This window comes from Amblyomma maculatum, chromosome 9 (genome assembly GCF_055883805.1).
Source record: "Amblyomma maculatum isolate TAMU_Amacu chromosome 9, ASM5588380v1, whole genome shotgun sequence".
Lineage (NCBI taxonomy): Eukaryota > Metazoa > Arthropoda > Arachnida > Ixodida > Ixodidae > Amblyomma > Amblyomma maculatum.
The window spans coordinates 68612371-68640199 of NC_139352.1; the positions used below are offsets into that span (position 1 = coordinate 68612371).

The 27829-nt window shown below is 46.1% G+C and overlaps 3 protein-coding genes across 3 annotated transcripts in view; 1 reads left to right on the forward strand and 2 right to left on the reverse strand.

The window, feature by feature from the left end:
* Window positions 1-27829, forward strand: part of LOC146179319 (G2/mitotic-specific cyclin-B2-like) — a 234298-nt gene that overhangs the window by 13649 nt on the left and 192820 nt on the right. The window lies entirely within an intron of this gene.
* On the reverse strand, window positions 5580-9612 carry LOC146179321 (uncharacterized). Its single transcript, XM_084579599.1, has 4 exons — window positions 9600-9612; window positions 8138-8166; window positions 7778-7945; window positions 5580-5980 (listed from the first exon to the last, which is right to left on the reverse strand). The coding sequence occupies exons 1-4, from the start codon at window positions 9610-9612 to the stop codon at window positions 5675-5677; spliced, it is 516 nt and encodes a 171-aa protein (XP_084435725.1). The 3' UTR covers window positions 5580-5674.
* Window positions 11923-27375, reverse strand: LOC146179322 (G2/mitotic-specific cyclin-B2-like). The gene is made up of 6 exons (XM_084579600.1): window positions 27346-27375; window positions 22286-22417; window positions 20913-21158; window positions 19235-19377; window positions 12507-12615; window positions 11923-12146 (listed from the first exon to the last, which is right to left on the reverse strand). Exons 1-6 carry the CDS (start codon window positions 27373-27375, stop codon window positions 12030-12032), a joined length of 777 nt encoding a protein of 258 aa, XP_084435726.1. The 3' UTR covers window positions 11923-12029.

A 27829-nucleotide genomic window follows, 5' to 3' on the forward strand; every position in this document is an offset into this window, starting at 1 on the left:
TTTTTTTTCATTCTAGATAATACTGCAGAAACATGTTTTTTCCTCCCTTGTGCCCCCTCCCAGCTGAGGGCAGGCTATTCTTCATCTCACAAAATGTTTGCAGCACTGTGAAAGGCAGAGGCACCCGGGTCCAGTGAAGATAACCAGCACAAGAATAGGCAATTGCGCTCCTAGGCGCCTGTACTGCCTGTACTCCGCCCTTGTTTGAAAAAACTATGGTCTCGCTTTTCGGAATTTCTTATGACCAATGCTGGCTACTTGGAATTAGGTCAGGCAGTTATGAGTCATGTGGGGACACATCTATCAGGCAGGCTGCTAGTCAACTGCGTTGACCTCAATCCGAATATTCTTGGACACAAAGAGATGGCACCGTGCGCTTATCTGCTTGAGCATAGGAAAGCCTTCTCGGCACTGAAATTGCCATGAACTCTTTCGATCTGCGCACGTGCTTTAGCAATGGTCCAATCCCTAATTCCATTTTTGTTTCCTAACAGATAATCCAGCGCATTTATATCACACAAGCTAAGCGTAGCGCTGGGCGGTGGAATGAAATTCGATTTTGACATACCTACACTTATAATTTTCGTGCTCTTATTTTATTCCTCGAGAAACAGAAGGCGGCAAATACACTCATCACTGTCGTCAGCGACTCCAAGAAAAGAACCTTCGCCGTAGAGTTGAAGCGCTTTGACAGACTGACACCTTCCGCATATTGTGTGGCTGGTTAATGTTAACCTAGGAACAACTGCGCACCCGCAAGTTTTTTACCTCGCGACCACGGTTTACCGACCTACATTAGGAGAATAATTTATGACTTCAATAAAGCATAAGCTAGCCTCCAAGACGGCACTCAATCGAATTTTTTTTTTTTCAACCGTAAATAGGCAGGTGCCCCTAAAGGTCTAAAAGTTGGCCCAGTGCAAGAAGAACGTGTCTCCGGTAAAACCAGTCTTGGAGTACTTTTATGTTGCTGTCTCTTTTTCCTTTTATACAGATAAACTGTAGACGCGGTGGCCGCTTCAGAAGGCAGTTTGGTCGACATAGTGTCCGTGTGCTGCCTTAAATACCTTTTCTACAGCTTTTCCTTTGAGGCCGCCCAGCGGCGTCTCAGACTTTGAGCCTATTAAGCTCGACTGTAGGTCTGATTTTTTTTTTTCGAAAAAAAAAAAAATCCCAGTGTCGTCACGGAACGATATGTTTCGGTTGATAACCATCCTAAAGAGAACCTAAATTGGAGATTCCTACGAGTATTCGTTGGACCTTAACCACAATTTTCCATGATTGTTTTGTGGCTAGTTTTTAACAAAATATCATCATCATCATCATTTATTTACTCTTAAGGGCCCTTTTGTTAGGGCATTACATAAGGGGGGGAACAACCGTGGCATAATACATTGGTCGATAATACAATAATATGAAACAGAAATACATGGTACAGGGTTCATCTTGTAACTATTCTAAAAACAAAACATCAACGTTAAACATCAACATAAAAGACACTGCTGCTCAAGAACAACCTGAAAAAACGACACGCACTAAGAAGCGCGGAAGAATCATTCAGTACTTGAAATGTACTGTTTGTTAATTGCCTGAATTTATTTGGTTCTGTTTCAGTGACAATTTCATTCCATAATGAAATAGCGCTGGGTAGGAAAGATTTATTGAAAGAGTTAGTGGAGCCGTGTATGCGTTGTAAACTTAAAGAGTTAAAGAGTCGGCGTGAAGTGCGAAGCGGCGTGTGGAGGACAGAGGATCTTAGCTGTGGAAAGTTGTAATATAATTTGTGGAATAAACAAAGCTGTGAAATTTTACGCCGAAGTGCCATGGGTTGAAGATAGAGGGATGATTTGATAACAGTTACGCTATGTCGTTTGTCATACTGCGATGTGATAAAACGGGCCGCGCGATTTTGGATGGCTTGAGCTGATTGATTAGATAGGTCTGATAGGGATTCCAGATGCTGAGGAATATTCGAGTTTGGAACGAATTAATGTTTCGTAGGCGAGTTGGCGGATAGAACGGGGTGAAAAGGCGAGGGATCGTCTGATGAAACCAAGCAACTTGGAAGCATCCTTACAAAGGTTTTCAATGTGCTCAGACCAGGTTAGTTTATTGTTTATAATGATACCAAGATACCTGTATGATTCTGCTTCGGAGAGTGGTATAGAATTTAATGAGTACGGATAGCTGAGGTTATTGTGCTTTCTTGATACATGCATAAACTTACATTTAGAAATATTCAGTTGCATTAACCATGTGGAACACCAAGTTTCTATGAGATTTAAGTCACGTTGAAGCAGAGACTGATCTTCGTTAGTAGATATGCGACGGTAAAGGACACAATCGTCGGCAAAGAGGCGGATACAAGATGAAATGTCATTAGGAAGATCGTTGATGAATATAAGAAAAAGGAGTGGTCCCAGCACCGATCCTTGAGGGACACCAGAGATAACTTTAGTATTTTCCGAACTGTGGTTGCCAATAACTGTATATTGTAGGCGGTCGCGAAGAAAGCAATCAATCCATGATAAAGTCAAAGGGTCAATGTGGACGGACGAGAGCTTTGCCATTAAACGCCGATGCGGAACGCGATCGAATGCTTTGGAAAAATCTAGGTAGATAACGTCAGTTTGAAATAAAGAATCTAGGTTTAAGTGAAGGTCTGTGGTGAATTGGAAAAGTTGGGACTCACATGAATAGCCTGACCTGAAACCGTGCTGTTTTTCATAAAAGAAAGAATTATTGTCGAGGTGTGATGCAATCTGTGAGTATAAAATGTGCTCCAGTAGCTTGCATGGAATGGATGTTAATGAGATCGGGCGGTAATTGGAAGGATCGGATCGATTACTCCACTTCAAAAATACTGCTATGCGGCGGTATACTTCAATTTCTATAAAACCACTGCAGCTGCACGGTTACGTTCTTCATTAAGCCGACCACAACGTTCGAACCAGACGCAATGAATAAACACGTTCAAGAAACTACGCGGAGAGACTGAAGGAGAATCACTTGTGCGATGATGCGCATTTTTGGGCACTTGTGCGCCATCAGGTAACAGTGGTTCATTTGTAATACTTGCATTTAATTAGCTAGGCGCGTCTTGTCGAAAACGGAGAACAACTTCACAGGTCAAATAAAAAACATAAAGTTGGGACTAGCCTATATTTCCAACTCTGTTACAAAACAGACTGTTGCGGTTGATCAGCGCGTTGTATTCTTTTGAAGACAAAGCCGCCGTGGGTGTCTCGAACGATTGCCACATATTTAGGCCACTGGGCTTTATGTCTCTGTCGCAATTAAATTTCAGCGACGAAGCTCATTGACAGATAAGCGATTGCGGGATGTGTCCATGTTTTCGCATTTTCCATAGCTTAACAACTATTGTCTTCTAATTTATCGTTTTTATTGAATTATCCGTCGCCATTTTTATAAGGAATCATTGATCGCCTGATGGCGCTGCTGCCTGTGCCAGTTATTTTTGCAAAGTGGCAACTACCAAATTGAAGGCCTTTGAAGCAATGTTAGAAGTCTCAGAATACAATGTTTAAGTAGACACAGCGGAATTCGGCGGAGGCAACTCCTTTGTGAACCCGAGTCTGAACGGCTGGGGGAAAAACATTAATGGCAGTTTCAATAAAAACAAAAAACTCAGGAACAGCGAAAGAGGCGGGCGTCGCATGACATGACATTCCGCACTGTTTTCGATGCACTTAATTTAGCTAGACCTAACGAAGTACAAAACCAGTTGCATGCTGCAAGCGCCCGAAGCAAAAAGCAGTGCAAGTTTACTAACAGCCATAGCAGTTGACACTGGGGGTAGTAACATGGATTTACGGATCATGTCGGGCATCTTTAAAAGTCTTATATTAAATTCCTGTGCTTAATCTTTTGCAGTTTGCAAAGTGAGTTGAAGTAGGTATATTTCATACTCATGTGCAGTAATTTTGTAAATTCCAAAATGGTTTCCTGCGTTTTTTCCAACCTCGTGTTTCATTGTGTATTCTACTCAAGGCAGAAAAGCGCTGTCAACATGCTTACAAGCATAGAATGTTTTATGGTTCCTTCTACACTCCGTCTCGCCAAAGTAAGCCATGCACTTTTGCCAGTGTACTGACCACTGAAAGGTGCTGTGTGTTCAATTCTTTAGTCCTCCACTGGGATCGTGCAAAGAGTTTTCTTTGTATGTGTGTGTGTTGTTTATGTAGCAATCTAAGGATATAAATGTAGTGAGCGGGAAAATTGTACGGCAAAGAACATGGTGCATAAATCTGATTGTACTGCAGTTTCAGTATTTTAGGGCCACTTGCATAAAGTGGGCTATGATGGGGGGGCCCGCGCTGTGCCCGTTAGGGCGGATACTTTTTGTGAAAAAGCTGCTGTCATATTAAAATTTTAGCTATGTCCTGGGCATGCGTGAGGGCCCCTCGGCTCCCATTTTTGCTGATCATTCCAGGCGAAAATTAGACGATCGATTGAAGAGCTTTCTATGAACCCGTTTCCTTGATTGCTGTAGAATGATTGGGTGCACCCCCCTCTAGCCTTGTTCAGTGCTCTTTCATGAAGTGCGAATGTGTGTCAAGATGGTGTCCGCAGATTACTCACGCAGGTTCATGTGCCTCTGCTGCTGAAGCTAGGCAGGGGAAGGGAGATACACCTTTGTCACACTGTCCTGGGGTGTATTGTTCGGAATAGGATGGGGCGAGATAACAGGGGGACTGGAACGAGATCGCCCATTCTCCAAAGGACAGGGACCAAAACCGGTCACTTTCGCCCTCCTCCCTGGCCTTACCTCTAATTCCACAAAGTGCTGCCAGGGAATATAGGCCAAGCTAGCCCTGAAAAAGACCACTCCGCCATTGTGAACGAATTTTCCCCGAAGACATGAAAGCAGCTTCGACAATACAGTGCAGCAAGGGTAATTTGCGTGTGGATACCGTTTCAGGGGATGAGGGAGATGCCAAAACCTCTGGTCTCTGTACTGCAGAAAAAACGGTTCCGCTGCGGCTTCCGCTGTGCAAGCGTCAAGAGCAAAATATGAGGCCACGTGACCTTGCAGAGGCTGCCAACTCAGGCTGGTACTTTAACCTGAGGTCCCGACTCACACATGCTATTCCTAGGCCACGCAGACACGTTCGTAAGGCCTGGTTAAGCCTCGTTACGTATCACACAATGATGTACTTTACGACTGTTTGCGAAAAGAGTTTGTGAGATAAAAGGGGCTGCGCACAAAAGGGGCTACACGATGCAAAGCGTGCACAAATTAAGGGATTCATGCTTAAGCGAACGAAGATCAGCAAGGACGGCCGCGTATGGGAGTCGTTAACGCTGTTACGCATTAATTAAAACGCGGAGCTGGAATATTCCACTACCCATTTGTTTTTCATTTCTACATATTGCTCTTGGGGCATATAAATAAATATGCGTACAAGGAAAACAAAAATTTCTAAGCACTGAAATTATGAATGCATGACAGAAAAAACTTCAGAGTTTCGCATGCTGCTTCAGGGTGCAACCAATGACTCGCTTATACCGCTAAAATAAAATGACGGAACAACTCTTTCGGATTTATTCCCCGAGGCTGGAGTACTGTGAGCGCACTCAGCCATTTTGCCTTTATGTGTGGCCACCGCCGCTGAAGTGTCACTCGGACTTTCAGCGTATCTGGCTCTGGAAGCTAAGCCTTTGGCGGCTCGGCCTTGGCCTCGACCTTGGCCTCCGGTTTCGGCTCCTCCTGCTTGGCCTCGCCAGCAGCTGCGTCGTGATCGGGCTTGTCCACCTTGTTCGCCGCAGCCTCCTTCGCGTCTTCAATGGCCTTCAGCTTGAGCTCGAGCTCGCGCAGAGGCCTTTCGCTCTCGTTCATCCTCTCAACGTCCTCGGCCTTCATGTAGCCCTTCTCGAGCATGAATAGCCGGTACCGGCGTCGGTCCTCGTACCCCTTGGGGCCCCAATCATCGCGAGGGCTGATCGCCTTCCAGAAGTCCTGCGAGGAGACACTGCGCATGAGCCAGCAGATCGATACGAGTCCCAATCCAAAACAGAACTACATATATTTTTTTGTTTTAACAACAAAATTTCTGTGCGGGTTTTGACAGCGAACTTTTTGTGACTGTAGAGATGCTTGTAATAACATCAGAATTTTGTGTACTAGAGAAAAGTTCCACAGAAGTAGAGACTGCAGTGCTGCAAAAACGTACTACACAACTGCAGAAAATCTGATGTTACGTCAGAACGACAAAATATTTTGTCGTATTTAAGCCATGATTCAGCAACTTTTTCTATTGGAGAGATCAATGATTTCAATTTTGATGTTTACTTTAGATTGTATAGCTTACGCAGCATTGCCCAGAAGTACCGTGCCCTTTCATTCAGCTATCGAAGCTTCTGAACGATGTCGAGGATCGTAAGTGCAAATGCATTGAAAGAGACTGTCAGAAATAAAATGTGAAGCCCTCCTATAGTTTGCGTGTCAGACATTCCATTGGGAAGGGAGAAGTGATCGTCTCTACGTGCCGTTGGCAAATAATTCCTGCCAGCCAGTTGACCGTAGCGTTTACTGCAACCGTGCAAATGATCCAGTTGCTATATAGGGAAGGCATAAATTGTTTTCAGAGCAGTCTCTTAAACTTGTACTTGAATTACGCGAAGTAAGCAAAAAATCGCAAACTTTTCACTGTAACTTATACCTTTGCCGAATCTTCAGCGTATGGTGTGAGCAGGACCACTGTAGTAAAGTGATTTCGGACTATATAAAGATAAGCTTGAGTTGTTCTGGCCGTGAACCGTGTGAAATTACTGACATAATTTCACATCTTAGTCATGTGACCTTGCACAAACCTCGCACTGGCAACCCGAGTGGAAATATACCCCCACCGAACTCCCGAGCCGAACACGTTGTCCTATCACATTCTGCCACACGCAGCTTTTACGCAATGACAGGTGAAATTGGACTTTGTCCCAAATTATGTACACGTCCCTCCAACGTCCTTGCTCCCAACACAGCAGTGGCGGCAATGTGGCGTAACTTTAGCCAATCCTTTTTTGAATCAAAATTGAAGATTTTTTATACAACTCCAGGACTAAAATATTATCATCATTATAAGGTTTAGGGACTGATTGCGCATCCCGGCGATAACCCGCGCGTATATACAGTGGTCTCGTGTGTGCAATGGTGTTTATATTTTACAGATAAAATAAGGAACGCACGGGACAACTATTTCAACAAGCGTACTCTCACTGACTAAACTGAAGTGTAGTGTGGTTAATTAAAAAAGAAATAAAAAGTAATATCACCAGCCAGCACCGTCTAAAGTACGACGGGCTTAAGCCAATGTAAAATAAAAGATTTCACAAAAGAGAAAACTTAACTCTGCAAAAAAGAAACAAAGGCACAAGCTGAAGAATAGGGGAAAGCCTACGTCTTGGCTTTTAACTTCTGAATAAAAGGGGGGGGGGGGGGGGGGGCTCAGCACCTTGATTTTAGAAATGAGCATAATTATCTGCTAACTTTTCTATAGTTCTTGGGATAGCAAGTATTAGGTAGCCATGCTTGATTCCTGACTGATTTCTTAACAATATTTTGTCTGAGTACTTGACGATATTATCTTGACCTAAAATATTAATATAGAGTTCTTTCTCACATGCATCTTGCTTGTAATTACTTCCTCGTTGATATGTACTCCGGACCGTTGTCCTGGTCAGGTTCTATAGGGTCTGGTTCTTGATATTCGACCGCTCCTAAGCATCCTCTGCAAAAATGGCGGATGGTGCCCCTTCTCACCCATTTCATTGCCCACAGCTCCTTGAGGGCTACGGCTGGAATAATGGCCAGCCCAATGCCGGCCACGGCGAATCCGAGGTATTGAGCCCACCGCGGAAACTCATACAGCGCACTGTGACGCTTCAGCGTCACCCACTCGAAGTTTGTCACAGACGTTACGGCGAGAACCTGCGGAAAACGAGAACGTAGAGGGAAAATACTGTAGCTGCTGCCCTTTTCAATCGTATAAACACCGTTACCACCCCCCCCCTCCCCCCTCGCCTCCTGAACTCTGAATTAACAAGAAAAGAAATCTCCCCGTTCCGTCATGCACGGCATCTTTTACGGGACCGAACCTATGACACTAGAGATTTAGCTTACCGTGATCCGCAGTTCGCCACCCTGACCCTCTACCGCGCGTGGGCAATCCGCACAAGCTTATTGGTTCCGAGGCGGCAGGTCTATGTGCCGACGTCCGGTATGTGGCGCCATCTATCGGCGTCAAGGGGATCTGTGCATGGGCAGTGGAACACTCGGTGGAGGATCGCGGTAAACTAAAACTCTCCAGTGAAGGGTTGTGCATCCCCACCGCCATTACACGCTAACACTGACCTATAACAGAACACTTTTTTGGGGGGCACTAGCTGAGTGGCAGCGACTAAATAAAATCCGCGGTCGGCTGTAAACGTAACCGGGATTTGTGAGGCCTAGCCTAGCATTTTCAAGGATTGAATATTGTATAGAAATTCTACAATTCGGTGGTTCGGCTACTCATGTGCGTTCGTTTTCTCTGTTACTACCTCACGTCAGCAGTGGCGTTATGAAAACTAAATCGGCACCATGACTGAGAGTTCGAACTGTCTGTGCAGCGCGGACAGAGGCTGAAACTCTGCACCACCGACCCGTTTGCAGTCGGTGTGCACAAATGCATGATAAGCATCCATCTGTGGCCGCGAATAAATATGTGCGACATTGATGAGTTGCTTGCGCTCCGCACGAGCTTCTTCACAAGAAACCAACTGAAAGCCGGCAGATGACTTGAAGGAAGCAAATACGTTACAAGCGAGGGGGTTAAAGAGCTGTGGCTGAAGCAGCTAAATCAAGGCACAGTCATCGGCATAACTCATAACGACGCATATGAAAGCCGTAGAATGCTCCACCCAGCTAAACCGATGAGGCCTTGTAGCTCATATTTCGCACATAAATGACATCTGTAAGTAAATATTTTTATGCTTAACTTGTTATGGTACATGCATGATTCCACCGTGATTTCTCGGATGTTTGCATCAGCTGTGGCGGTAAAGGAGCAAAACAAGCAACTGACAAAGCGGTGGCGCCACCTCACTGCATTTCAATCTGAAAAGATTTTTTGCGGTGGACAAATAAACCTCTTATAATTTAGTGCAGTTCTGACCAAACTGAGCTTCGCTGATTGTTATTGCTAAATAAGGTGATAAGGTCCCAAGGCGAAATTTTTCCGGATAATACAACCATCTAAAACTCACTTGGCAAAAAATGAATAGTTTAATACATTCTCTGCTGACTTTGATAATAGCTGTAGGCATTCTATACGGGCTGGGTCCTCTGGATGCCTGATTAGTAGCCTTGAGTAATAAATAACAAGAGAAAGCGCTGCTGAAGCACCCTCCCAGATCCTTCAGTGACGGTGCTCACTTGGCAAAAAATGAATAGTTTAATACATTCTCTGTTGACTTTGATAATAGCTGTAGGCATTCTATACGGGCTGGGTCCTCTGGATGCCTGATTAGTAGCCTTGAGTAATAAATAACAAGAGAAAGCGCTGCTGAAGCACCCTCCCAGATCCTTCAGTGACGGTGCCCACCCTGAAGCACCATTCCCAGCGTCCGCCGCCGAATCCGGTGGTCAGCGCGCAAATAAGACAAATACGAGGCCGGTGTCGGAGTACCAGATAATGCAACGATCATGCAGTGCAGGTCAAGCCATGAAAAAGCACACTCCTACTACAAGTTGACATTCCAATTAGTGACGTTGTGTAGCGCAGAATGATCCAGATACGCACTTCGAGTTGGTCCCTCTTTTCCGCTGCTATCACATTATTTTTTTGTGTGTGTGAATGCTCTGTATGAGCATACATCGTTGCAACTCATCATGTAGAATCCCTGTCTATATCTTTATAGCACACTGAGGAGCTACAGCACGTGGAACGGAAAAACACATCGAGAAAAAAATCGAATCAGGTTCATGCAAAAATCATAAAAAGGAGATGCAAGGTCAAATAAGCAAACAAGGGGCGCTACATCATTAGCATCCTCTTGCTAATCCATCATGTTAGGCTGTACCAAGCACCTTTTTTCGAAGCAATTCATCCTTGAGAAACCGAGCTCCAAGTCAGGCGAAAAAAAGACGTTTCATTCATTTGACTTCATCCGTCTGGGGACATTTTTTCCGGCAGGGACCCTTTTGTTTCTTTTTTTTTTGCAGGAGCGTTCTTACCGGAACACGGGAATATTGTGAATGATTTTGGCGACCATACATACTAAATACGAATCCACCCAACTGGAGTAAATAGCGCACAACTAAACACAATAGATGAACTGGTGCCGCAACGACGTGATGCACGCAAGCTTAAGGCCACACTCTCTCACGTAACATGCGCTCTGAAGCCTTATGCTTCGACTCATTCACTACTACCACCGCCACTTCTTCCTCCTTGATGTTTTGTACAGCTGAGCGATAACAAGCCAACTGATTTACGCCGACCAAGAACACAGGAAACGGCGTCGTCACTTCGCGACCGAATTATGGAACAAGACGCCCGCTTGCCACATGGTTCCATTATAATTTACGTCGACGCAAGCATCAAAGCCTGTGAAGTGATAACAGCAGTTTACTGTCCTAGGAAATCTTCATTGAACAAGACGTCAACATTTCGATTACCAGAACCTCCATCTTCTTTTTGTGCGGAACTGTTTGCAGTGCAAGAGGCGCTTCGCTCTGTGACCGCCATTCCCATGCTTCCCACGGCCCGTATTATCATACGTACAGATGCCCTCCAGGTGACAAAGCTACATAGACGGGTTAGTAGTAGCCCGAAAATCTGCCAGAACATACACAGTCTAGCGGCTCCCATACCCTACCCAATTCGTATTGAATGGACCCCGCGTGGCCTTTTAAGTGCTCAAAGCCAAGTGGATTCTGCGACCTGCCTTTCAAACTCAACCTCGCCATCGCCAAACCTCATGAAATTGGACAATGCCACCCTGCTTTTAACAAGAAAGCAGCAACTCCGGCGCCGTATACGTGCTCTTATACCTCCGTGTACGGTAAGCCTCCCCTGCTGTCTAACTCGTGCAGAGGAGGTGGCGCTTCGGAGGATTAGAGTTGGGGTGGCCCTAACACCAGCAGTGATCCGAAAGTGGCCACAATTTCGGTATTTATATCCACACCCTGGGTGCCCCATCTGCAAGTCTAGAAATATAGAAGCTGACATCTATCACCTACTGTGTCCAGCGTTGAAGCCAACACGGATCCGGCACCTGGTGGCAGCTGGCCTCTCCCCCCAATCCCATAATTCGCAGTCATATGCTGTTTGGACACTGGGACCGCATCATCGTTCCCTTCTCGATTTCATTGCATCAGCCAACATTTTTCATTTATTTGACCTTCATCCATCATAACATTCATTTTATGCCCTAAGGCAATAAAATTAGGAAAAAAAAAAGGAAGCACATCGTAATTCTCCTCTTTACCGTGAGGATGATAGTGGCGATTACAATGAAGCTGCAATTAGTGATAATGACAATGACGACATTATATCAATGACAATGACGGTGCATTTAGTAGTTGATGATGAAATGAGAGAAAACGGGATGCACCGTGTGCACCAGCAATGCTTAGGCTTTCACATTTCTACAGTGTAGATGCTACAGTGCTCTCAGAATTTTTTATGCACCCTTAGAATCGCAGATTCAGAGGTCCGCTTAAATTCCGCTAAAGGTCCGCGGAAGAGCAGCGCTGAGAGCCGTGCGTAATATGGAACCTCTTAATAGTATACTCGCAGAACACAAGCAGAACCTTCAGACCTGCTTGCTTTGACACAGGCAGGTCACCTGTGAGAGTTTAAGGCCAACTCAGCTTCATCAAATAAGCTGTTGTGTAAATAAAGAGGACAATTTGGTGCCCGGAATGACGCAGTTTATTAACAGGTAAAATTGAATTCTAAGGTAAGGACCAAAATATATTCGCTCAAATCACACGAAGGAGGCTTCAAAACGTGAAGGTTGAGGAAGGACTACTGCCCCCCGAAGGTCAAGATTCCTTCTGCCATCAGGCGAAGCTTCCATGTCTTGGCTTCCGACAGGCACGCGACGGAGTGATATCGCTCCGACTTGTATTTCTTGTAAGGAGCCTGCAAAAGAACAAAGTATGAGACGTTTTTTTTTTCTTGATTTACAAAAGCTTTCGAGCATATGTAGGAACACTGCTGAGGCAATTTCAGTGCGTGGACAATGGTAGGATAATTCCCAGGGACATAACAAACTGAACCGTGTGCATTACAAAAGCAAACGAAATTGAATATCTGACTGAACAAGGTGCTTTTAATCAATAATGTATTACTGGCGCGGTTTGAAATTGTAATTTTCTGCAATGTATTTCATTTGCGTACATCACATTTGAACGCACTGCGTACCTCTACTAATCTAATGGCTAATGAACATGACAACACTATTTTTCTGAAATTATAATTGATGAAAAACCAAAGACGTACAAAGTTCCTGACTCCAGGTGCATCCAAGAAGAGACCCGCCATCCGCTGCACCAGTGGCCGCAGGAATTCCTTCCTGCTACAGCTATAGTAGGGTGCCTCCCGTTTAGGGCTGCGAGAAAGAAAGAAACTTGTTAGCACTCACAACCACTGCACCTCCTCAGGCTTTTATCTACTGCAATCTCTCTGCAAGAAAATAAAAGTTCTCAACATCAATACCTGTATCATATTGAAATTGGCATCGACATCGAGGCTCCCCTTTCTTTAGCAGCTTCTAAAATACACGACAACACGTGCTGGTACGGAGAATGTCTAATACCAGATGTATAAATAATGCTACCTTTCACGCCCCTGTAAAATTCCCGTATTTACAACGTATCCACACAAGCCCAGCTACGTCACCTTTAGAATGAATCGGAGCCATCTCCTATATGAAAGGAATCAATACGGTTCACGGGACCCCACAAATCACTTAAACCAGTAAATTGGTACACACGTTTCGCAATCAATTTCAGTCAGAATATTGGGCGCATCCATATCATATCGAAAATGGCATCGAAAGTGACTGTTTCATCCGGGCTGCGCCTTTTTTGTTTTTAGGAGTTAACGAAAGGGGCGACAACACGTGCACTTTTGATAATGTGTAGTTACTGGACGAATGAAATATTCTACTTTTCACAGAAAAACCGTAACGTCTCTATATTATGATACTGCCAGGGGGCGCTCAGAGTGAAAGACGACGTTGAAGTGAATCGGCTCCGGACTCGCAGGACGTATCTAAACCTTGGACCGTGTGATTCTACCTGTACCGGCTCTGTTAATCTAGCCCCAGTCGCCAACACCGTGACAAATCTGGTGGAGGTCAGGTCTGATGTCCCGTACCCCTACGCTAAGCAGGAGTGTTGGTCATATATACGTGGAAACGCTAGTTCACCGCACTAGCCGCAGGCAACGAGGCCTACCACCTGAGTTTCCCCCCTCGGGCATGACTACCAGTAGCCACGACGTCGTCGCAATGCCTGGCGCGACCCCCACCTACGTGACGTTGCAAAACCCCCGCGTCCCAAAGACCTTTCACGGGGACACCTATGAAGACGTCGACGACTGGTTGCAGCACTACGAAAGGGTAGCTGCATTCAACCTCTGGGATGACGCCGCACGGCTTCGAAATGTATATTTCAGCCTCGAGGACGTGGTTCGAGAACCATGAAGAGCAGCTGTCGTCTTGGAGTGAGTTCAAACGTCATCTTGCGGCAACTTACGCAAGCTCAGATCGCCGCGAACGGGCCGAACGCGCTCTACACACTCGGATCCAAATGCCTAACGAAACTGTAGCGGCGTATATAAAAGACATGACGCGCCTGTTCTAGCGTGCGGATCCTACGATGTCCGAGGACAAAAAGCTGCGCTACCTCATGCGTGGCGTCAAAGAGCAGCTTTTCGCTGGCCTGGTGCGCAGCCCGCCGAAAACTGTTGCAGAATTCTTTGCTGAAACATCCACTATAGAGAAAGTGCTTCAGCAGCGAGATTCGGCACGGGATCCCACCATCCACGCCGCCTCCGTCTCTGCTGAGTTCCCATCGCATAGCATGGACACATCGGCGCTACGGGAGCTCATACGTTCCGTTGTGCGCGACGAACTCCGACTGATGTATGGCACACCTCAACCAGCTCCTTCCTCCATCGCCAGCGTTGTCCGCGACGAGGTGCAGCAAGCGCTCCGGCCTCCATTTCCAATCGGTGAACCTGGCCCTACTCTTCCTCCTACACCACCAGAGTGTCACCGCCCTACATACTCCCAGGTGCTGCAATACTCTCCGCCCTCGTCGCCGTCCCTGATTCCTCCGAACGTAGCTGGGCCGAAAACAGCAGCCCCCGTTATCCAGTACGTCACAGATTCTCGACCGCCTACACGGAAAGCAGACGAGTGGCGTACCCCCGACCGACGGCCGCTATGCTTTCACTGCGGCGAACCGGGTCATGTCTATCGGCGCTGTCCCTACCGTCGACTAGGTCTCGAAGGGTTTTCCTCTGATTCTCCGCGGCCTCGCTACGGCGAACGGCCTCGAGCCGTTGAAGATTTCGTCAATGATCAGCGCCGGATCGTTCCGTCTCGTCTGCGACCATCTAGATCACCGTCACCCAGGTCTCGCCCGTCGTCATCTGCTACGAGTTCCTCATGGGCAGCGCAGCGCCGCTCGCCCAGTCCCCAGAGGGAAAACTGAAACCAGCGACCTTCGGGGGTAGGCTCGCTGGACATCGCGGCGCGGGAGACCCCCCATTGATGCGGACACGGAAAGACTACGCATCGACATTGGAAAAGTCCGCGGTTACCGATCATACCGCCACCTCGACGCCACCACGACGCACCTGCAACCACGACGAATTGCCGGTGGAACCGACGACGAAACGACGCACCCGCAACGACGACGAATTGCCGGTGGAACAAACGACGCAACCACGCACCCGCAACGACGACGAATTGCCGGTGGAACAAACGACGCAACGACGCACCCGCAACGACGACGAATTGCCGGTGGGACACATGACGCAACAAGGCACCCGCAACGACGACGAACTGCCGGTGGAACGGACGCTGCAACAACGCACCTGCAACGACGACGAATTGCAGGTGAAGCAGACCGCGTACACCAACGCAGAGCACTCAAAGACTCAGAAGCCTGACATTCGCGAGCAGATTTCGTTGGACATACCCGTAGTACTGGATGGTCGCCATGTTCGGGCTCTGTTGGATACTGGCGCTGATTATTCTATTTTGAGCAGCCAGTTTGCCGCAGTTCTCAAGAAGGTTTTGACTCCGTGGGCTGGCACAAACGTTCGCACCGCGGGTGGTCATCTGATTACTCCTCTGGGCATGTGCACGGCCAGAGTTCAAATTCAAGAATCAACATTTGTGGTAAGCTGCCTTGTTCTGAAAAGCTGTTCGCGTGACCTGATTCTGGGCGTAGATTTCCTTCGTGAATATGGCGCAATTATTGACCTCCGGAATTCTAAGGTCTCGTTTTCTACTGAAAAAGCAGTGGCCCTCAGCGGTGCAAAGCGACCACTCAATGTGCTTCGAGTTTATGAGGACAGTGTCACTCTGCCACCCCGAACCAGCACCTTCGTTAATGTCAAATGCAATGCCCTTAACGATGGTGACGCAATAGCCGAAACTAACGTATCGTTACTGTTGACACAAGGAGTCTGCGTGGCCCGCAGTTTGATACATCTTCACCGTGGTCAGTCCAAGGTACTTGTTACAAATTTTTCGCACGAGTATCGGCACCTTTTTCGTGACACTTCCGTAGCTTTCGCCGAACGCATATCTGATGTCTCCGAGTGCTTGTCCGCAGAAACCGTGCCACCGCCCACATCCCTCGACAATCTCGATGTCAGCTCAGAGCTATCGGTCAGCCAGCGCGACCAGCTGTTTTCATTGTTACTCGAATTCAAAGAGTGTTTTGCATCGTCGTCAAAAGTGAATCAAACTCCCATCGCCAAGCACCAGATCGTGACGTTCGATAATGTGCGCCCAATCCGCCAGCACCCCTACCGCGTTTCTTCGACCGAGCGCGAAGTTATTAGGTCACAAGTTAAGGAAATGCTCGAAGATGAGGTTATCCAGCCTTCCAATAGCCCGTGGTCCTCCCCGGTCGTCCTAGTTAAAAAGAAAGACGGCACGTTACGTTTTTGCGTCGATTACCGCAAACTGAACGCCGTAACCAAGAAGGATGTCTACCCCTTGCCACGGATTGACGACTCTCTCGACCGCCTTCGGCGTGCAAAGTATTTTTCGTCCATCGATCTAAAAAGTGGCTACTGGCAGATTGAGGTCGATGAGCGAGATCGTGAGAAGACGGCCTTCGTCACACCGACGGCCTTTACGAATTTAAAGTTCTACCTTTCGGCCTGGGTTCCGCGCCGGCCACATTTCAGCGGATGATGGACACTGTCCTCGCCGGCCTTAAATGGCAGTGTTGTCTAGTCTACCTAGATGACGTGGTGGTCTTCGCAGAATCATTTGCACAACATCTTCAGCGCCTGCGGTCAGTACTCGAAGCCCTTCGATCCGCTAACTTGACACTTAAGCCACAGAAATGCCACTTTGGCTACTGAGAGCTTAAATTTCTCGGCCATGTCGTCAGCGCCGCCGGCGTGAAGCCCGACCCTGACAAGATTGCTGCTGTTGCGGAATTTCCGATTCCACGTGACAAGAAAGCTGTTCGCCGATTTCTCGGCTTGTGCAGTTACTACCGGCGTTTTATCGATAACTTAGCTGATCTCGCTGAACCGCTGACTCAGCTCACCCGGGGAGACACCCCTTTTGTTTGGACGCACGAACAAGAAGCTGCTTTTGCCGAGCTGCGTCTCCGTCTCCAATCGCCGCCTGTTCTAGCCCATTTCGATGAGCAGGGGGAGACAGAAATACACACCGACGCCAGTAACATTGGCCTTGGGGCGGTTCTCGTGCAACGTCAAGGGGGTGTTGAACGAGTCATCGCCTATGCCAGCCGTACTTTATCCCGCGCCGAGACGAACTATTCAACTACTGAAAGGAATGCCTCGCCATTATTTGGGCTGCTGCGAAATTTCGCCCCTATCTTTATGGCCGCCCATTTAAAGTTGTCACTGACCACCATTCTTTGTGTTGGCTGGCCAACCTGCGTGACCCATGCGGCCGCCTGGCGCGATGGAGCCTTCGCCTACAGGAGTTCGATCTCACTATTGTTTATAAGTCCGGACATAAGCATGAAGACGCTGACACGCTCTCCCGCGCGCCTGTCGAGCTCGCTCCACCAGACACGGATGACGCTGACAGTTTCCTCGGAGCTGTTGATGCTTCAGATATGTCACATCAGCAGCGTGCAGATCCAGATTTACGAGCACTGATTGATTATTTAGAAGGTCAGCCAGCCACCATACCTAAGTGCTTTTCTCGGAGCCTCTCAACTTTCTGCCTGAGAGGTGATGTGCTTTATAAGCAGAACTCTAGATCCGAGTCAAGAACCTACCTCCTCGTGGTACCCACAGCTCTGAGAGAGGAAATCCTTTCCGCGTGCCACGATGAACCAACATCTGGCCACTTGGGCTATTCTCGCACACTTGCTAGGATACGACAGACATTCTACTGGCCCAACCTTGCCACTGTTGTTAAGCGCTATGTCAAGAGCTGTCGGCAATGTCAGCGTCGGAAGGTTCCGCAATCAAAGCCTGCGGGCCTCCTCATGCCCATAATACCACCACGAGCACCATTTAATCAAGTCGGCATGGACCTTCTCGGTCCTTTCCCTCGGTCCTCTGGTGGCAACCGTTGGATAATCATCGCCACAGACTATCTGACTCGCTATACCGAGACCAAAGCGTTACCTAGTGGTACAGCGTCTGAAGTTGCCCATTTCTTTGTACACCAGATCATACTACGGCACGGTGCTCCTACCTGTATTATTACTGATAGAGGGACTGCCTTTACTTCAAAAATGATGGCCGAAGTCTTTCATCTCAGTGGTACGGCGCATCGAAAAGCTACTGCTTACCATCCGCAGACCAATGGGCTGACGGAAAGGCTTAATAAGACCATCGCGGATATGCTGGCGATGTACGTCGACGCCCAGCACAAGACTTGGGATGCGATCGTACCATATGTGACGTTCGCATACAATACGGCAGTCCAAGAGACTACACGTTTCACGCCGTTTCGCCTCGTTTACGGCAGGGAGGTTCGGACGATGCTGGACGCAATGCTCCCTTACCAAACAGATACCGAACTTTGTTCTGACGCCGAGCAGTTTGCCCAAGATGCTGAGCAAGCACGCCAACTAGCACGCGTCCACATCACCCAGCAACAGGACAGGGATTCACGCCGGTACAACCTCCGCCACAGACAAGCTTCCTACAACACCGGGGACCAGGTGTGGGTGTGGACTCCTGTTCGACGCCGCGGCCTTTCAGACAAGCTAATTTGCCGCTACTTCGGACCGTATAAAATCGTGCGACGCATCAGTAACGTCAATTACGAGGTGCTCCCGGATGGATCAGAGCACACAGGCCGTCGGCTACCTCGTCCAGAGACAGTTCATGTCTTGCGACTGAAGCCGTACTTTGCACGGTGACTGACAAACTACATCTACAAACTTTTTTTCGAGGGGGGGAGGTTGCTTTTGTACGCTTGTGTGCACGTGTAACTGTGTGCGTTACGCTTAAGGAGGGAGGAATGCCAGGGGGCGCTCAGAGTGAAAGACGACGTTGAAGTGAATCGGCTCCGGACTCGCAGGACGTATCTAAACCTTGGACCGTGTGATTCTACCTGTACCGGCTCTGTTAATCTAGCCCCAGTCGCCAACACCGTGACAATACATACGTATGCATAAGCCCCTCTACGTCACCTTCAGGAAGAGCAAAACCCTCTAATATCACTCCAGTCAATACGATTGAAGCCAGCACCTGGCAGACGTGCCGTCCATTGTCGACGCGTCACTATTAAGCAGCCACTCAAGACTCACAGCACGAGAACAGATGTTTTTTTTTTTTTCTGAAGGTGCAGATCATCGCGAGAACACCGGAAACGGAATAACAATCCTCATAAATAAACAGCAAGGATATCTTCACATTCTGCCTTGCTTTCAGCGATATTCAAGCATGGTACCAGTGCCAGGCTTCCCTTTTGTTTAAAAGCACTATAAACACAAAGGCCGGCAGTTAATCTCAATGTATAGGAAGGAGGTGCTTACCAGTTTTTTGGCCTTCCGGAAAGCTGAAGTGCGCAGTACACGGCTGCAGCTGCCTGCGCCGAGGGGCTAACGGAAGCCATGACGTAGTCCACGAGGCAAAGCTCCAGGATGTACCTGGCTGCAAACTCTTCCTCTCGGGTCGCCTGTATAGAGGAGAAGAGGCTGGACACTTAGAGAATGATTCTGCGATAAAATTGCTGCTTTTAAATCGCTACCATGGCTCTGGACTTGTTTGCGAGACAGAACCTTACGTCGAATGCACGACAAGAAAGAAATGTTAAATCAGTTCTGAATTAACGTAGTGAATGGCTAAGCTGTCAAGGGTGAAAGGCAGTAAAACTTCCTAATGCTCAGTCGCCAAGCAAAAAAAAAAAAAAACTGTCGAGTTGCTGGAAAGTAAACCACAATGATTAAATATGAGATCAATAACATGTGGCAGAGAGAAGTTGATTTGTTTGGGGAAAATCGACTCTTCCAATTAACAAGAAATAACGGACAACTCATATTCTAGACAGATAAAATGTATTACGTTGAACTAAAGGCTACATATATTTAGCCGCCAAGAAAGTCTGCATCTCACACAATAAAAATAAACTTGCCTAAAAGGGAGATTGATTTGCAAGACTAGTTTCTAGGTATTCAATCTGGCATTCCAAGCTTCCCGGCTAAAATTGCTTAGAACTCTCCGTGTACATAATTTAAGTCGCGCCAAGCGCATAAAACGACTATAATAAAAACCTGAAACAAGACTTAGTTAATCGTTTTAAAAAACAAAATTTTACTAGCTAGAAAATGACGATAAGTGCAGTACTCGTTTCGCCGCTCCCGCCCGATTTCGCCGATAAAATGGAACACCCTAAACCATTTTTTATGCGGACCTCAATGCCTATGTCCCACTGCCATTTAATGCTCATCGACACCAACAGTCCTTTTCAGTGTAGAGGGCTAATGTTACAATGTAGTGGCGGAAGAGATTTAAATTTCAGATTAGCAAAGCTATCTTATGTAAGAATACACAGGCATCAACACACGCAGAAAGGGACATCAGCTTGAGTTTTAACGAGAACTATGGTACGAAGTTGTTAAATTTTTTACGTTAAGAAAATGACAGACACAGTGTCGCCTTGAGCAGACATTCCAGCAGAGTAATGTGAGCTTCTGCAAGTCATCACGACGACTTGTTGCCCGGTCAAGTCTACGCGCAGAAAAGCTGTATACGTAATGACTTTGGGTGGAAAGCTTTTCTGGTCTGAACTAAGTCACACCCAGTAGATCAGAATGCACTTCTATCTGTCATGCCACCATCCATGCATCTTTGCATTTAGAAGCCTATTCGTCTAAACATGCCTATGAATGCTTGTTGACAATAAAAACATTTTACTGCTAATCAAATAGCTTAACTGCACTGATAGCGTGTTGATATTGAGACAGCATGATATAGTGTGTGTTCTACCTGTTCGCATTAAACAATTGCTTATCGTAACTAATCAGTACGACAGAGACTCTCCTACACAACATACAGCAAAACTGGTTTAAAGCAGGCGAAAATCAAACGATAACACCGCTGTACGCTGTTCAATGCTACTATCTATAATCTTATTGCCGGATATTATTATACAACCTTCCACATTGTCCTGATTTTGGTAGTTACGGAACCGCAAGCAAGCAATGCACGAACCTCAACATCTCTACAGTCAAAACGAAGGGTCTGCAGGGGTCCCTGCAGGGCCAAACTCCTTGAGACAACTGCGAGAATCTCCTTTTCCATCCGTAATATTGCTGCCTCCGTGATGGCTCCATTCCTGGTAATGACTGCGAAGAACCAGTGCCTCCACTCCGGGCTCTCGATTTCTATATGACTCGCCGCCACATACAGCGCTGCGGCCGACAGTAGCTGCATCGTGCGTTGGTCGACGATACTTGCCTGCAAAAGAAAAAAATAAGAGAGGCGGACACACAAGGAATTCATTACATAGTCTTCAGTAACATTCCTATGCAAAGCTTGCACACGCACATTGATTCTTCCATGACAGATTTCAACGCTAAATATGTAATAATCCATTCATCTTATTAAATATTTCGAAGTGAAGCTGAAGCATGCGTGGTCACGGCAGTCACCAGTTGTTTGGTTTAAACCCAGAAGAAGCAATTAAGTAGTACCAGTATCACACATACATGGCTGCTAACGAATCATGACGTGCATAGCGAATTATATCATTCAAGTTGCTTTTTAAACTTCCGAAGTATAAAGTAACAAAGTAAGTATTACGACGGCCGTTATGAAGCAAATAAATTAATTCAACGAACTTAAGATGGCAGAATATACTCATCTTATACATCCTCAGTACTAGCGCTCGCCGTGAGCAAAACGAAAAGTAAAATATTAGCGGTCGAAATGTATCTAAAAAAGAATGGGCGCACCATAATGGAGGTAGTCTTTTTTTTCTTTTCCTAATGGTGTTTTAAGGAATTCAAATGTTGAACGCTGGAGTGAAAATTGGGAGTCTTGCATAATGCCTGAAGGTCATGATAACCGAAGCTGATTAGCTAAACCTACAAACGCAGGACTGAAGGAAGACATAAGAGAGGCAACATTAGAGCTACTGTTGTCTGTCTTCATAGGTCATTATCTTATTGACATGCAAGGGCGGAACATGATTGATAAAAAACTAAACAAGAATACATCATGCACTAATTTTTTCAATTTTCAAATATTTTATTTCTTAATTATGCAGGAGTGACAGGTGGAATTTCGTAAACTGTTTTATTTAGGACTCGCATAAGAAGCGCACTAATTATAGAGGGTACATTTGGGAAAATCAATTGCTATACAAAAACGATGCAGGTATCCAGAATAATTGGTCAAATTAAGAAACGTAATAACGCTATAAAAATTAGTACACGATTGGCTGCTTTTCTATTTTTTTTTCTTAATTGAGAATGTGATCATCTTACACCTCGCGTTCAATTTTACAAAACACTACACGTTTTCTTTAAGCGCGATCCTTCGTTATAAAGCAGTGCAAAGAAGAAATAGGAGCTTTTTCTAACCTGCAAGTACTGATCCATGAGGGTTACAGCCCGGAACAGCGTATCTGGATCGATGTCCAGGTTGTTGTGGACATCAATTATCCAGTTGATGCCCTCAGCCCGTGCCTTGAGATCCACGTCCTTTCGCAAGGCCTTAAAAAAGGTACCAATGAAATTGTTAATCTGCAGCAAACTGAACTAAAAAGAAGATTTCGGCAAACAAACTACAAGCAAAACTTTCGGACGGGACTTAATTGACAGTTGAGCATTGCATGGCTCCAGCCCGCCAAAAGCCCGCCGCTCCAATCTCGCGAACAGCCCTACTAAATTATCGCCATGGTGAGCCGGCAAGGCGGGATAAGCTCAAAGGGTTGCCCAGCCCTGCACCGTTTTCACAATAATGCACCAAGGTAAATTTTGCATTGTTAGCAAGTAAACACTGTACTAAATACTGAAGGACTGGTTGACAAAGCAGCTCCATTATGACGTAAGCAACACAGAAGTTCCAAGAGCCAAACGAAAATGGTTGCTTGCAAATGTAATCTACTCTGAATTCCCTCAAGATTTTTATTCACTATATCAAACGAGGTGTATCCAGGTCTTTTGGTAGAATAGCCGTGCCGAATACCCAAATTCAGAAAGACTGCGCCGGAGAAAATATGCACGAGAAAAAACCAACATTGGTCACATTTGCTGAAGTGACTAAACACTGGGTAATGAACAGCCAAAAGCCATAGCGAACCCAGAAAGGTCATTGGTCAATCTAGAAGTCCAGAATCCGATCCTGTAGCCATATTACTAAGCAAGGGATATACTAAAAACATTTATTTATTTATTTGTTTATTTATTTATTATAACATACGTACAACCTTAGTGGGATTATTACAGGAATAGGCAATGCACTGGATTGGAATACATTGAAAAACAAAAAAAGTGTACACTTAACGTTAGAAGCGGACATTGTCAAAAATAAGAAAAAAACAAAGAATAATGTTTCGACAAGTCCAACAAATTAGTCAAGCGATGACTATGAAGTAATAAAATGTCGCAATTCGTTCAATTCTCGTTCAGGAAAATTGCAATCTACTTGGATGAATCTGTCGAGTAGATTTAAGTGTAATAAAATCTGAACAGTTCAGCTGAAATGAAGCGCGGAGTAGTTGAAACCGAACTGGGAACGCTGGAATTTTTCTCGACTAGCCAGAGTATGAAGGCAAGGAAGTAAATGTTCAGTACGTTAACCGGTACTCTTGTAAAGAAAATGAGCACCTTTCCTCTGCACCATTTCGAGCGGGCACATGTTACCTTTTGTGCGGGGAAATAAGATTATGTTTGTGTATTGCAGAATCGGGCGGATAGTAAGAAATTCTAAAGAAGATATAAAAACATAAAAGGAAAAATAAAAAATAAAGCAATATCTAAGCAATGTCTTTGCCTTGCTACAGATAAGAAGTCCTAAGTGTCTTTTAGAGCCTCTAAAGCGCCACTACAGCCTATGGGACGACATTTATGTTTAATGAGTTATTTCACGAGTAAAATGCCTGGTCGTATGTGACACTTAACACCTTAGGAGGGCAATGCGATAGTGATTTGTTAATTTATCCACGGATTCGTGTCGCTCAATACGACAATTTTCGATGCACAGCACGACAGAAAAAGAGTGTGTGTGACAGTCAAGCATGCGGGCGCTTGTCTGCGGCAATAGTGGCAATGGTTCGGTACCAGCTGAGCAAGAGAAACGCTAGACTCGAAACCACTCCGAGAATTTCCTTTGTTATACAAAAATCTACACTATAGTCGGGGACACTTTTTCTTGGCAATGGGCGCAAAGGTAGGGAGGCGGGGCGTTTTTAAACGTGTCACCCCGCCGTGTAGTTTGACCGTGCTGCTTTCCGTCTGCATAGCCGTTACAGATTATTTCCTTCGTTTGCTTCGACAGCTAGCGTCTCTCGAACTTGACTCGAACCTTGTCTGGTGAAAACGCTTCCAACCCTTGCGGAGTGGACGACGAGAACAACCGGAACGACCCGAACAGGCGGCTGTCGCCATCTTGTCTGCAAAGTCGGGGCGTCTCGAAACCCCGCGACAGACATCAGACGACACAACCCAGTGGAGGCAAGAAAAGTGTCGTAGGCATAAAAGCTTCATTTCGAAAACTTGGTTCCGTGATAACAAAATATACTGTAAAAAAACTAGCGCTATGATTACAATTTGTTTTTGCAGAAACTGCTCATGTAACTAGGGACTATATTCAGCTGCGCAGGAAGATAATGCTTTTCGGCTCCGTAGCTTTGGCTCCATTGCTAAGAAAAAGTGTCCCCGAGTATAGGCTAGTAAACGGTGCACTTCAAGTACGCGATCAGTCACTAGTGCGCGTGCGCCTTAACCATAACCAGCTGCTTCGAGTCACAGAAGAAGGGAAGAAGAAAGCTGTGTTACACCTTAAGAAGGCAAGAGGGAGGATAGAGAAGAAATCTGTCAAATGGAACAAGAAGATTCGGAAGACGAAGAGATAAGCAGGGTAAAAGAAGACGAGATGCGAAGAGAGAGAAGATCAGCTACTCCTTGCGACTGCTGATTCTGAGCATTTACATTTCCGTGAGAATATACGGCATTGCAGCTCGAGGCAATGCCAGACATCGTCTTTTGCAAACGAAATTGGGAAAGTCGGTACCAGGGAAGACAAACACAGGACATGGTAATAAATTTGTGGCGCAACCCATTTTTGTGGTACTCTGTGTGGTGTCATAGCATTTAGCATCCATCTTCAGGTCATGTTGGAGGCTCCATATGGAATTCGAGCCTACAGAGATGTACCCGAAGATAAGTTTATGCGTCCACTGAGAAGTGAGACTGCTATTGCGTCTCCTTTTTAATAAAACCAAATAAAAGAAAATATATAAAACTCTTGTCCAAATGAAAACGTTTCTTTAAAGACTATTCGGGCCTTCTCATTGGGCAAATCTCGAGCGTCCCCCTAATTGTTGAGAACGCCGACCAATGGTTGTTGTAATAATATTAACAACAACCATTGGTCGGCGTCCTCTTTTCTTAGTACATGAATGTTAAACATGCTTAAAGACGGTGAAGTGACATTTGTTTAACGAACAAATATTCATGAACTGAATTCCTGGTCAAACTGGTCGCCTTCCAATACAGGCGAACAACAGAAGGGTTTGCACAGGCTACTCGGACAACGATGGACGCAGTTGCGCAGGGCTCTAAAAGAATTCAAGGATTAATATTTCAGAGTCGTGCTATAACCTGCTCTGCCCTTGAAACTATAACAAACACAGCCCCGTCCCCCCCCCCCCCCCCCTTAATACCACCTCAATAAAATTTTCCGCGAGCGCACACAACTAAAATACTTCTTGTTAAATTCTGAGCCCGATTAGAATTTCTTAATGTCGGCAGAATATAGATTTCTGATAATGAAAAAAAAAAATTTAAACCATGACTTCACAGTCGCTATTGTGGAGGCGGGACGAACCTGGGAGTACCTAACACGAAGAAGCTATGAGATTTGATAAGCTTCAAAAATATGGTGAGGAACAATTACTTCGAAGTGGTAATGAGCCACCTCGCTAGCTTCTTCTGCCCTCTGATTACAGGCCACCGAGCCACAAAGCACGTGGGGGGGGGGGGGGGGGGGGAATAGTCGCCGAAACATCACTGCCAGAATACGCCCTATAAGATAGACGGTTTTAAACATCAAGAATTTAACCAGCTTTTTATGATGTCTTTTTGCATCATTTGTTGTATTTGGAGTTAACGTGCCAAAGGAACCCAGGCTGAGAGAGACGCTACTACATTCTCATTCGTTCGTAATTACATGGTTGTAACAGTATCAGGACTTTTATTCAGGCAAAATAAAAAAAAAAAAGAAAATTTTTAAACACACGCACAAATTGATAGCAGATGCATAATCAAGACCAAGTAAGGCTCAAAAGAATGCTGTAAGAGAAAATGCCAGGAACGACCACTGACCGCTGGACATGCTGATGAGAGGCCGGTATATAACACTCCTTCAGACAGCCTTTTTCAAATTCCTCAGGGAATCGGGTGCTAAATACCACGTGGATAGAGGCCGTAGTTACTTTTGCGCCAAAGAGCCCAAAGCAGGCTACACCATTATTCACTCTTAACTAACAATCTCTACTCTTAGTGGGGAGAGAGTCCAATACAAGCAATGTCGTTCCAGCTTGCCATCACATATTGTAAACCCCGTACTCGGCGTTCACCTGTACCAGCCTCATTTGCAGGCATTTGCAAGTTGTAAAGCAAGGTACCAAGCCTGGCGCAAAGCTTCGTTTGAATAGACGACGTTTACTGATGTCCGCAGCAGTCAAATACCTGAGTGGCAAATACATCTGCACCGCCGTGAAATCAGCTTCATCCTTTTGACTATCTTGCCACTGATAGTGGTCATACTAGGTAGCGGTCGGTTAATCTGGAAGCTCTCCACAAATTCCGTGAATAACCCATGCGGACCCATTCGCCCGTTGTTCGGTCACGCGTTCTAAATGAAGACTGATGCTAATTTGGCTGGAAACTGACGACACCGCTGACGTCATATGCTAGAAAAAGCCCCTTACGTACACATAATCCGCTCTCTGCCGCTGGAGGCTCATCCAGCAAAACATATTGTCCCCTTGCCTCATGCGGGAAATTAGGAAATAATGTAAATGCGTCACACGACAATATCAGATTTTCAAGCCTAAGTAATTATATACCCGGCATGATGTTTTAAAAGGACAAGCTGAACCCCTGCATTTCTTTCAAACGCCTGCCTAATAGTAGGTTGATACTTGCTGCGCTCTTTTAGAGGACAAAGTCTAATCAATAACAATTTATGTCGTTGCGGTCCAGTTGGTGAGGTAGGGTAGACGAATTTTCTCCCGGTAGTGGTTGAACATTTTATAGAAATAATAGAGGACGAAGCTTAACCTCTATCGCCAACAGCTGTTTACGAGAGAATGAACCTTTGGAATATTTCAGCGTTGCAGGGCTACGGCCAGGCATATGGAAAATGAAAGTGTGTACTGCTGACCAAAAAAATATAAACAGCTAGAAATACTCACCAAAAACGCTGATCGGAAATGAGTCGCCATGGTCAATAGAGTAGACGCTCGACCTCAGCACGGGTTTCACGCACGTCTCGACACAGCCTTCGTCCAGAACACGCATAGAACAGACTGGTGGATAGCAGCTATGCGGAAGATAAGACTTTGAGCTACTGCGCGGGTCACGACGTCAAGCTCGACGTCAACGCGAGCCTTCAACAATGATTGGCTAGGAGAATAGGAAAAGGACGGAGCACTGTTTTTTTTAGGGGGAGGCCTTTAGTTTGTGTATGCGACATGGGAAGGGGAAGGGGGGGTATTACAGCCGGCACCAAGAAAACCGCGTGCGAGAGACTGGCAAGATGGGAAATTCATAGAAAATCCAGGGCATGCTCGACGCAGGGGCGCCGGTAAAGAACTGCTTTAGTGTAGACCCATGCAACGCCTGCCACGACGCGGCAGCAGCGACGTCGAAGCAGAAGGGGCTCGCTTGTGCGCCGTC